Source organism: Muscardinus avellanarius (assembly GCF_963383645.1).
Source record: "Muscardinus avellanarius genome assembly, chromosome: 12".
Classification (NCBI taxonomy): Eukaryota; Metazoa; Chordata; class Mammalia; order Rodentia; family Gliridae; genus Muscardinus; species Muscardinus avellanarius.
In genome coordinates this window covers 63,796,085-63,806,636 of record NC_137798.1, presented here as the reverse complement: position 1 = coordinate 63,806,636, position 10,552 = coordinate 63,796,085, and the positions used below count along the sequence as shown (strand labels likewise).

The 10,552-nt window shown below is 48.0% G+C and overlaps 1 protein-coding gene across 2 annotated transcripts; it reads right to left on the bottom strand.

Annotated features, from left to right (window-relative positions):
* Positions 1-714: 714 nt before the first annotated feature.
* Positions 715-10,224, bottom strand: DACT1 (dishevelled binding antagonist of beta catenin 1; the record flags this gene model as incomplete). 2 transcript variants are annotated; one of them, XM_080707518.1, is made up of 4 exons in its annotated part: positions 715-2,567; positions 6,881-7,036; positions 7,735-7,867; positions 9,904-10,224. In XM_080707518.1, the coding sequence occupies 4 exons, from the start codon at positions 10,222-10,224 to the stop codon at positions 715-717; spliced, it is 2,463 nt and encodes an 820-aa protein (XP_080563644.1). The 2 variants fall into 2 exon arrangements, with proteins under 2 accessions (XP_080563644.1, XP_080563645.1); XM_080707519.1 differs by having other exon boundaries at positions 715-2,459.
* Between the last annotated feature and the right edge of the window lie 328 nt (positions 10,225-10,552).

The window sequence follows — 10,552 nt, the reverse complement described above, 5'->3', positions numbered from 1 at the left end:
GCTACAAATTGGGAATGGAGAGAAAGGCATCAAAATGTTGGATATATATATAGTCCAAGAAGGGGTTACTGTAACCAGGAGCTAGGCACTAAAGGCAAAAGTTTTTGTGGATCCTTTTAAGGTATTACCAGCCCCCCTCTCCAGACTGCTATCTCTGGATTTAGGGTCTGGTCCACAAGGTCTGAGTCCAGTGAACAGAAGAGTTCTGAGAAGAAAACAGGAAGAAAAAACATCTGAGAAATGTAGGCTATACTATCAAACATTATATAAAAACAATCACGGCCTCTCGTACCTACTTCCCTCAATTGTATGTAATGCCCCTCGACAGGAAAGCCCTTGCAGAAACACTGCCCTACAGGAATCAAGGAGCAAATATATGTCCTAAACTCCATCCCTGACTTGGGACCAAAAAAAGTCTCATCCCCATAAATCTTGGCACATCAAAACCTGTACCTTGCCAGATGCTCAAAAACTTAAGTAAAAACCAGCTGATATCACAAAATTCACTATCACCACCATTAAAACCTCAATATTTACTTCTAACTAGCGATACATCCTCTACCTTCCATTAAAGGCACTAGTGTCCATACAGGATTGAAGAAGAGACAGACACAACTGACGCTGGCTTTATCTTAACCAAAGAAAAGCATTCCAGGAAAAGGATTACACAACACTTTAGACGCCACCTCTTCTCCCGCGGAAACGAGAGGCGGCTCAGACCGTGGTCATCAGCTTCAGGGAGCCTGACCGGAAGCGGAGGATCTTCTTCTTGAGGTTGTGCGAGGCCTTGATCTTGACGAAGGCCTTGGTGGGGTTGCCGTGGAGCTCCGCGGCGGGCACCGCGGGGATGGGGAGCGTCTGGACGAACTGGGACCAGATGAGGCCGCCGCTCTCCTCGGAGTCGCTGGTGGTGGAGCTCTCGCCCACGAACTCGCCCTCGCTCACGCTGGACTCGCTGTCGCCGAAGCAGTTGGTGGTGTAGTTGCTGCGCTCGTCCTCGCTGGTGTCCACCACGGTGGAGTGGAAGAGCGACTCGCACTCGGCCGAGTACTCGGAGTCGCTGGCGGCGTAGGCGTAGGGGCTGGCGTAGGGCAGCGCCACCGGCACGGGGTACACGCCCGCGGGCTCCCGGCGGCCGCGTCGCGCCCTGCGCAGGGCCTCCTCGTAGGAGACCTCGGCCGCCGACTTCCAGCGCCGGTAGTCGGTGCGCTTGTGCTTAGGCTTGGCCACCACCGGCTCCCGTCCGTGGCCCTGCGCCCGACTTCCGGCGCGACTTCCGGCCCGACGGCCGCCCAGGGGCCTGCCGGGAGCCGCGGCCTCGGGCCCGCCCCTGCGCCCCTTGGAAGAGGCCTTCTTGGCTCTCTTATTTGTATCCAGGTCGTCGGGGAAGCGACACTTCTTGCTGGCGGCGCGGGGCTTCTCCCGCACGGTCGGGAGCCCGCTCTCCGGCCCCTGGACGGCCTGGCCGCGGGGCCTGACGGCGGAGCTTCTGGCGCCGCCCGCGCTCCGGTGGCCTCGGTGCGGCCTGGCGCCCGGCTGCTGCCCCGGGATGAACCGGGCCTTGACCAGACAGCCCTCCTCGAGGCTCTGCGAGGAGGAGCCCTCGCTTTTGAAATCCAAAGCGGGCCTCTCCTCCAGCGGGAAAGCTGGCGGCGCGGGCGCGGCCTTGGCCTGTGCGCTGCTTTTCTGCGGCATCTTTTTCAGGGGCGGCACAGCCTTGCTGTCTGGCGGGGGCCCGGGGCCTTTGCCCGGGCTCTCCTTCGGAGCGGCGGCTGCGAGCTGGCTGCCATCTTTAAGGGCTTCCCCTGGCACCACGGCCACCCAGGCCTGTTCCTGGGAGGCGGGCTTGGCAGTCTTGGGCACGTGCTTACTCTGGAGTTCCAAGGAGCCCTCGGGCAGGGGCAGCCTCTTGCTTTCCGGCTGCTCTGCCTTTGGTTCCTTTGGCCGCTGCTGCTTCAGTGGGGAGAACGCCCCGTTGTCCAAAGAGGGTATCCCCGCAGAGGGCAGACACGCAGGCTTGGAATTCTTAAGGTTCACACCACTGCTCTGTGGGCCACCGCCAGTGGCCCTGACACACAGGCTCCCATTCCTCAGAAGCCCTTTCGTGGGGTCCGCATTCACACTGGTTCTGGGTTTGTTGGTCCTTACAGGGTGTGTTTTTTTCTGGACCAGGCTTAGAATGTAGCCATCCATTTTCTTACTGGAGGCAGGATGGGATGCAGACCACAGACTGCTCGGAGATGGTAAAGAACTGTCTGCTTTGGTGACGTCTAGTTCCGATCCCACACAAATGTCACTGGCATGGTCCCCGAGCCTGTCCTCTTCCCTCAGAGGGTTGCCGGTCAGACAGAGGAGAAACATTGGACTCTGCACAGCCACAGCATGAAGCGGACTGGGATAGCGATATACATCATTTCCGTTTTTAGACACCAGATCACACTGGTACTTGGGGTTCACATCTGCAATGACATCAAGGGAATTAAATTGTGTGGAGAGGGAACTGCAAATTGCCACTGAGGCCCGGTCTTCACAGTGGCCTTCTTTATATTCCAACCATCCTATGAGATCTGAAAAACATTTAAAGGTATACTCTGAAGAAATGAATTGGTACCACCATCTTGACTCTTTGGCCAGTTTTTTCTCTTAAAGCAAATTTTTTGTGAATAAAGGGAGAGTGCCAAAGGATTTAAAAGTACTCCAAAGGCCAGGGATGTGGCTCAGTGGTAGAGTGCTTGCCTAGCATGCTCAAGGCTCTGGGTTTGATTCCCAGTACTGTGAAAAACAAACAAAAAAATACTCTACTAGTTACTTTACCAATTTACATACAATTTATACCTGTGAATGAATGAAAAAATATTTAATGAAAGTTTGACAAAATATGACATTTTCTGAAGGAAAAATATTTAGCCATTAGGAATGCCTTCAAACTATTAAAATAAATGGGGGAAACTATAAAGTTTAATGAAAATCATGATACAGTATTGGAGTATGGTTATTAAAATTATATATACAAGTATAAAATGAAGCATATCAAGATTCTAAATATACAGTATATTGGGAGAAAATGATGTTTGCTTTCTTCATTTTCTAAATTTTCAACAGTATACTATATAACTGGAAAAAAAAATCATTCTTTTAGTCTATCTCCTCTCTCTGTTCTAGTCCTGATGTCTCTTCAAAATACTCTGGATAGCCAGGGTGGTGGCACACTTGGCTGAGACAGGAGGATCGCACAGGTTCAAAGCCAGCCTCAGCTACTTAGTGAGGCACTCAGCAACTTAGTGAGACCCTGTTTGCAAATAAAATATAAAATAGGTCTGGGAGTATACCCCGGAGGTAGCAAGCCTCTGGGTTCCACCCCCAGTACCACCAAAAAATAAAAAATAAAATACTCTGGATAAACTTGAGTTTCTGTGAACTCTTCTCATTTTGTATTTTTTAAATTTGACTCCTAATGACAGGTATCAAGTATAATTGTCAATTGAAAGGCCAAAGAAACTGATCAAATTTCAATATAGACTAATAAAATTTAAATAATAGTAACAGTATATTTTCAATAATGACACTCTAGTCAGGTGTTGTGGCACATACTTGTAATCCCAGCACTTGTGAGGCTAAGACAGGAGGATCACAGTGTGCAGATAGCCTCAGCTACTTAGGCCCTTTGCAACTCAGTAAGACCCTGTTTCAAAATAAAGATATAAATAGAAGCCGGGCATGGTTGTGCATGCTTGTAATTCCAGCATTTGGGAGGCTGAGAATGGAAGATCGCCGTTCGCGGACAGCCTCAGCTACTTAGTGAGGCTTTCCCCAACTTAGTGAGACCTTGTTTCAAAAAAGGGCAGGGGTATAGCTTGGAGGTTGAATGCCCTTGGGTTCCATCCTAAAACCCAAAAAAAAAAAAAAAAAAAGGGGCTTTGGTGCAGCTCAGAGGTAAAATGTCCCTGAGTTTCATCCCTAATACTACAAAAATAAAGAGTTCTTTGTGTGCTGTACTGGGGATGGAACTCAGGGGCATTCTACCTTCAACCTATACCCTTAACCCTTTTTATTTTGAAACAGGGTCTCAAGATGGGAATGGGTGCTCATGCTTGTAATCCCAGTAAAACAGAAGGATAAAGGGTAAAACAGAAGGATCACAGGTTTGAGGCCAGCCCAGCAACTCAGCAAAACCTTGTTTGAAAATAGAAAAGGCTACCTCAGAGGTAGAATGCCTCTGGGTCCAATCCCTAGTACTAAAAAGAAAAAGTACATCCAAAAATACAATGAAATCAAGCTTTCTTAATGAAGTAATTTTGATTCCTTATTTTGGTGAATATTATAAATATCAAATCTTCAGTTATCAAAGAAAAAGCTGAGTTCACTGATTTATCCTCCATTATAAAATATATTCATTCATTCAAATATTGAAACTCTACATGTGCCAGATTCTGTAAATTAAAAGAAAGCTCCCTGAACTTTAAAAATTAGCAGTCTTGGTGAAAAAAAAAAAAATAGTCTAGACCCAAAGGTAATATCTTTAAAGAAAAAGCTAATAAAATAAAATCTCTGCCTACTTGAACCCCACAATAGTTTGTTCTAAGAGGAAAACTACCTAATATCCTTTCCATCCCTCCTCTTCTAACTCCTATCTTTTCCTTTTTTAAATCCACATTTACCTACATTTCACCATTTATTCCTTTTCCTTATTTAAGAGTTGAACAAAACAGATATCCCAGCCCCTAAGGCCCGGCCAAGCCCAACTGTCTCAATTATCTGAGGATGTAGCATTTGGGAGAGCCAGAAGTCTGTCTTCAAGAAAACCCTGTATCACAGTGTCTTTTAATGGGTTCATAAAGTTTCCCTCTGAAACCAGATCTGCAGAGTGAAGGCGAGCAATTATCAATGAACTTGAAGCCCAGACACTCTAGATACACAGTTCGGTGCTTCCTCGAATGATTGCTGCTGACAACACCTACAGCACAAATACAAACCCACCAACCAATTAGCAACCTCAGCTGCCCAGGATCATGTCCGCCTAGCCTGGACTCAAAATTTCAGCCTTATACTGAAGTGAGAAGCTCAGACAAGCTAAGGTTGGGGCCAGCACCTACAGCAGCTCTAATCTTCATACTTTCTCTGTTCTTTCAAAGAATCACTGTATAACAGGACTTAGGAGCAGGACTTAGGAGCTGATCTGATATTCTGCCATTTAGCGGATTTGGAATTTCTGATAATAAGTTATAAGTCAAAATTCTTCCTCTTTAAGATGAGGTGGTTGAAGACAATTTTGAATTCTCTTGGGGTGGTAGAAAAACATGGTCCTACAATTAGACCTCAGCTTGAATCCACCTCTGCCCCTCACTAGCAATATGGCCTTAAATAACTTCAACTAGCCTCAGGTTTTTTGTTTTGGGTTGTTGTTGTTGTTGTTGTTGTTGTTGTTGTTTTGCATTATTGGGGGTAGAACCCAGGGGCATTCTACCTCCAAGCTACACCTCAGCCCTATGGGTTTTTTTGTTTGTTTGTTTGTTTTTTGGTGGTACTGGGGTTCCTGGAAACCCTTCTACCTCCGGGCTACACTCCCAGACTTTTTTTTATATATTTTTATTTGGAAACAGGGTCTCTTAAGCCAGAGCGGCTGGCTTTGAACCTGTGCCATCTTCCCGTCTCCACCTCCCAAGCGCAGGGATTACAAGTGTGCGCCACCACGCCCAGCTTCTGTTTTTATTTTTGAAACCGAGTCTCACTGAGTTGCAAAGGGCCTCACTAAGTAGCTGAGGCTGGCCAGGAACCGCGATCCTCCTGTCTCACCCTCCTGAATGCTGGGATTACAAGTGTGCGCCACCACGACCAGCGCCTCAGTTGTTTTATATATAAAATAAAGCTAACAGCACCTGTGCCCAGCAGGACTGTTGGGAGGACTCAAAGGAGATAAGTGTATGCAGAGCATCCAGCATGAGACACACAGTGGAAACGCAGAAACTCCTCCAGGACTAACAATACCTCAATTCTGTCTGGAGGTCATTGCAACTATAGCCCTAAATGGGAAATTATGGCATATGGGCTGAGGGGAGGCCAACATGCGGGGTTTTCAGGAAAGCATGGAGGGGCCATTCTTCCTGAAGTGCCAAGGAGTTCGTGGCCAGGTGAATGGACATACATACATACATACATACATACATACATACTGAAGGTATACTTTAGCTTTAAGTGAATAAAAGAAATAAAACAATTCCAGAATGATTTTCATAAGAAAATGCAAACAGTGGTGTCAAGGGTTTATGTGGTTCAGTGGTAGGATGTGTGCTTAGCATGGGCAAGGCTCTAGATTCAGCCCAAAATGCAAAAAAAAAAAAAAGAAAAGAAAAGATAATGCAGACAAGATAAACTAACACTGAAGGCTCAAAATGCAACTCCAGCCAGGCGTGGTGGAACACGCTTGTAATCCCAGTACTTGGGAGGCTGAGACAGGAGGATCCCACAGCTTCGAAACAAGCCTCAGCTACTTAGTGAGGCTCTCATCAACTTAGTGAGACCCTGTTTCCAAATAAAATAGAAAATAGGTCTGGGAGTGTATAGAAAGCTCCTGAGTTCCATCACCAGTAACCCCACACACATACGCACACACACAAATGTAACTCCAGATCTATGATATTGGGACAATATTTCTAAAATTATATTGTCTTGCTAGTATCAATATAAGGCCAAATGGCACCAAAGAGTACTGAATTTGTTCTATTCTCCTAGATCAAACTATGGGTTTAGGTGTAACTGACACTAAGTACAGTAAATTGGTTAACCTTTCTTTTTTCTATTAGTTAGGTTTGAGCTACATAACTTTAATACAGGCCTCTGACCCCTTCCAATTAAAATTCCTGTCAATTCTAAAAAGTCTTACCTGCAGATTTGAGGCAACCGTCTGAGATAGTCAAGGTCGCTTCCAAGGGACTGCAAAAGCAGGTGCTGGAATGACAACTGGATAAACACTCACTGAACACCGAGTTGGAGGAATTAGAAAGGGATCCTGAAGCCCCATCACTCAGCTCATAAAACCCTACAAATAAAAAGATCATTAGAATTAAGGTTATGTCCAGGGATATACACATTCATGCTTAAAAGGAAAAAGGGTAAATCATCTAGGAAAGGGAGGTGGGTTTTGATTTTTTGTTTTTTAGGAGGAAGATGGCCAATTTTGTTTCCACTGGATTTTAGAATACTGATTTTTTTATGGTCTTATTTCAAAGAATCCTCAGAAAAAGCAGAGTGTATTACTATGGCTACATTTCAAAATTAGTCTTACCCTCAAATTGACCTTCCTCCATGGCCCTACCTTTAAAGATGTGTAAGAAAGGAACTTAGATCCGCCAAAGCTTCAGACTTATCACGAATCCTTCAGAAGGAATAACTTTAGGAGAAAATCAGATCTATTTAAGGAGCCAAATGGCGTAAAAGAGGAAAAGAAACTTTTGAAGTGGTCTCAGGAAGTTGAAGTGTGACTAATTTTCTAGCCTAGTTCTGACTTTCTCAAATTTCAAAGGACCGCTCTTCCAGAAATTTGAATAGAACCCTGGACCCCAGCCAGATCAACCTCATTATTAAAAACGTCGTTCGATTTTATTTCTGTAGCCTGCAAATGAATGGCTCTTAATTCTCTGCATTGGAAACAAACTCCGTGGCAATTCGAAGGTCTGGGAAGCTAACCACAGGATAACCTGTGAGAGCAAACTTCTGTCCCTGTGCTCGCTCACTCACCTGAGCTGGGCCGGCTGTCTGTCTCCAGGTGCTCCCCAGACGTCTTTTCTACATCCAGTCTCAGGTCACTAATCTGCTTGTCGAGCTCTTGCAACTGATTCAACAAACCAGCATCTCTTCTCCTCAAACAATTCTGAATGGGGGAAACACAGGAAAAGGAAAAATGGATACACTTAGGTGACAAAGAACCAGAAGGCCTGTGTTTTCAAATTATCAAATTACCATCTAAAAGGTTCACTAACCTTATAACCAAAATTATACCAAACTGAAATAAAAGATTTCTACAATTTAAGAATATGGCCTATCTTGAATTTTACTTTTCACATGTTGCAGTGATACAGTTTCCTCATTTTTTTGAAAAAGGGACGTATTTTTAATCTTAACTGCTATATACAAGCTGTGACTTTTTATAGGTAGAGACTTTATAAACGATTTGGTATACAGCCAGTTTAAAAAAGTACTTCACAGTAGACTCTTGAATTGGAAGTCAGAGTAACAGATTTTCTACAATGTGCTATAATCTTACGTAGGTGAGGTTTTCTAGTCAAATGTCTTGGCCTGCAGAGTTTTGTTTTCTATTAGTTGCTTTGTGGGGTTTAATCAGTCTTAGGGCCTTTGAAAGTGAGAAACTAATACTAATAACCAGTGCCAAGTATAATGTGAGCTGGCAGAACCCAAAGCCCTCAAGGGAGGGCCCATCAAGATTTGAACTCAGCTCGGGTTTCTGAGGTGACAGATTGGTTGTGCTAACTCACACCGCCACCTAGTGCTTCCTAGTACTGGAAAAGAAAAGAAAAGAAAAAAAAAAAAAAAACTCAAAAGGCATCTGGTTCAAATCATGAATGCCAAGCCTACAAATGAAAATAGTACCATAAACACTGACTGGACTGGAATTCTCCTGACAGACTGCCTTGCTCCCCTTCCACGGACAATAGGAATGCACCACTCACAGTCCTGAGACTCATGAAAACAAAAAGGTGCTATTGTAGCAGAGGGTGCACAAAATGTAAAAGACCAGGCACAACCAGTTAGAATTGATTCAGAAACAATGTCACATACAAACCTGGACGGTTACCAAAGAAACACAGGAAAATGCCCAAACCAGTACTACACAAGCCACAGCATACAACCTTACAGAACAGACGCATGTGAGTACTCTCCTTGCCTGTCCTTTGACTTAAAAGCTTGGAGCCATTAACAATATGCTTGTTTGCTAAAATTTTAATTTCCTGAGGACAAATGAATCAAAAGTACTTTGATGCTCAACACATTAATTAATTATCTGGATGGAGGGAATACAGGAAAACACATGACAGATAACCCTACCGCCTTGCCACTTTATTGTAAGAAGGCCATTATATAGTGTGCCTCTTGTTTAAGATAGGGTCGGATAAGGATCTTTTTGCTGTTTTCAAAACTACATTTTGAGGTCACTGAAACAAAGCTGCCGCCATTATTCTTGAGGCGAGGTCAAAAGCTGTTCTCAATACATTAAGGTCGAAAGTTCTTTTTCTTCCTCGTTAATGAAGACTGCAGAGAATGTCTGAGAGACACTGACAGAAATCCAATAAGATAAACGCTCCCCGAGAGCAGGTTGCCTCTTCTCCCACCTCTGCCCCCAATCACAGCTGGCAGAATCTATAAACTATGAGAGGAGGGGGGCCAGCCAAATTGCCATCATTTGCATCTAGTTTTAGCTGCTTTATACAAAGGACTTCTATGTGAAACTCGGCACCAGCCCGGGCGAAAGCGGGCGCGCAGGGGAGAGCCCGGGAGGGGCCCGGCTCCCCGGCGGCGCTCCAGGGCAGTCGTAAAACTCGGTGCTGGACAGTCAGCCCACCTCCAGCCCCCTCCTCGCCCCCGTCCCCACTCGGCGGGAGTAGATGGACTAGGAGACCTCCAAAGGGAAGATGGCTTTTTAAGTGGGCGTTTGCGATCTCCGGGGGGAAGGGCACGTACTCCTCCAGGGAGACTGGAGGTGGGGACCCGGGGACCCCAAGAACCCCGAAGGCGGCGGAGGGGAGGTCGCCAGCCCCTCACCTGCACAAAGCAGGCCCGCTGCGGACACGGGACCCCGCGGCAGGGGCGCAGGGGGCGGGCGTGACCTGCGCCCTCGCCGGGCCACCTGCCCGCGCCGGCACCGCGGCGCCGCCCCGGGCCGCGACCTACCAATTGCTTCCGCAGCAGCAAGATGTTCTCCTCCAAGAACTTCTCCTCCAGGCGGCTGCGCTGCGCCGCCTCGGCCGGCAGCTCCCCCGCGCGGACCCCCGCGCCCCCCGCGCCGCGCAGGGCGCCGCGCACCAGCAGCTGCTGGCGCTGGCGCAGGTACTCCAGCTCCGCCAGCCCGGCCAGCGTGGCCTCCTGCCGCTCGCGGGTGCGCTGGCGCTCCGTGTCCGCCTCGCCCCGCTCCCGCCAGCGCCCCTCGGGCTCGCCCCGGCCCGGGGCCGGCGCCTCCGGCTCCCTCGCCGCGCCCAAGGGACTCGGCTTCATGGCGCTAGGGCGGCGGGCGCATGGCCCCGCGGCTGCCGCGCTCCGGCCCGGGCGGCGCCGAGGCTGAACGCGCGCCCCTCGCCGCGGCCCCGCGGCTGATAAGGCCCTGCCCGGCGCGACGTCACGCGCGGCGGCGCCTCCTCCATCCTCCATCCCTCCCTCATCCCTCCCTCCATCCCCGCCCGCCGGCCTTCCCGCCTTCTCGCCTCCCCATTGGCTCCTTTCGCGCCCCGAGCGGAGCCAGCGCCTCCAGCCCCAGCGCCTCCAGCCTCAGCAACCTGCAGCCCCAGCATCCTGCAGCCCCAGCGCCTCCACCCCAGCACCCTGC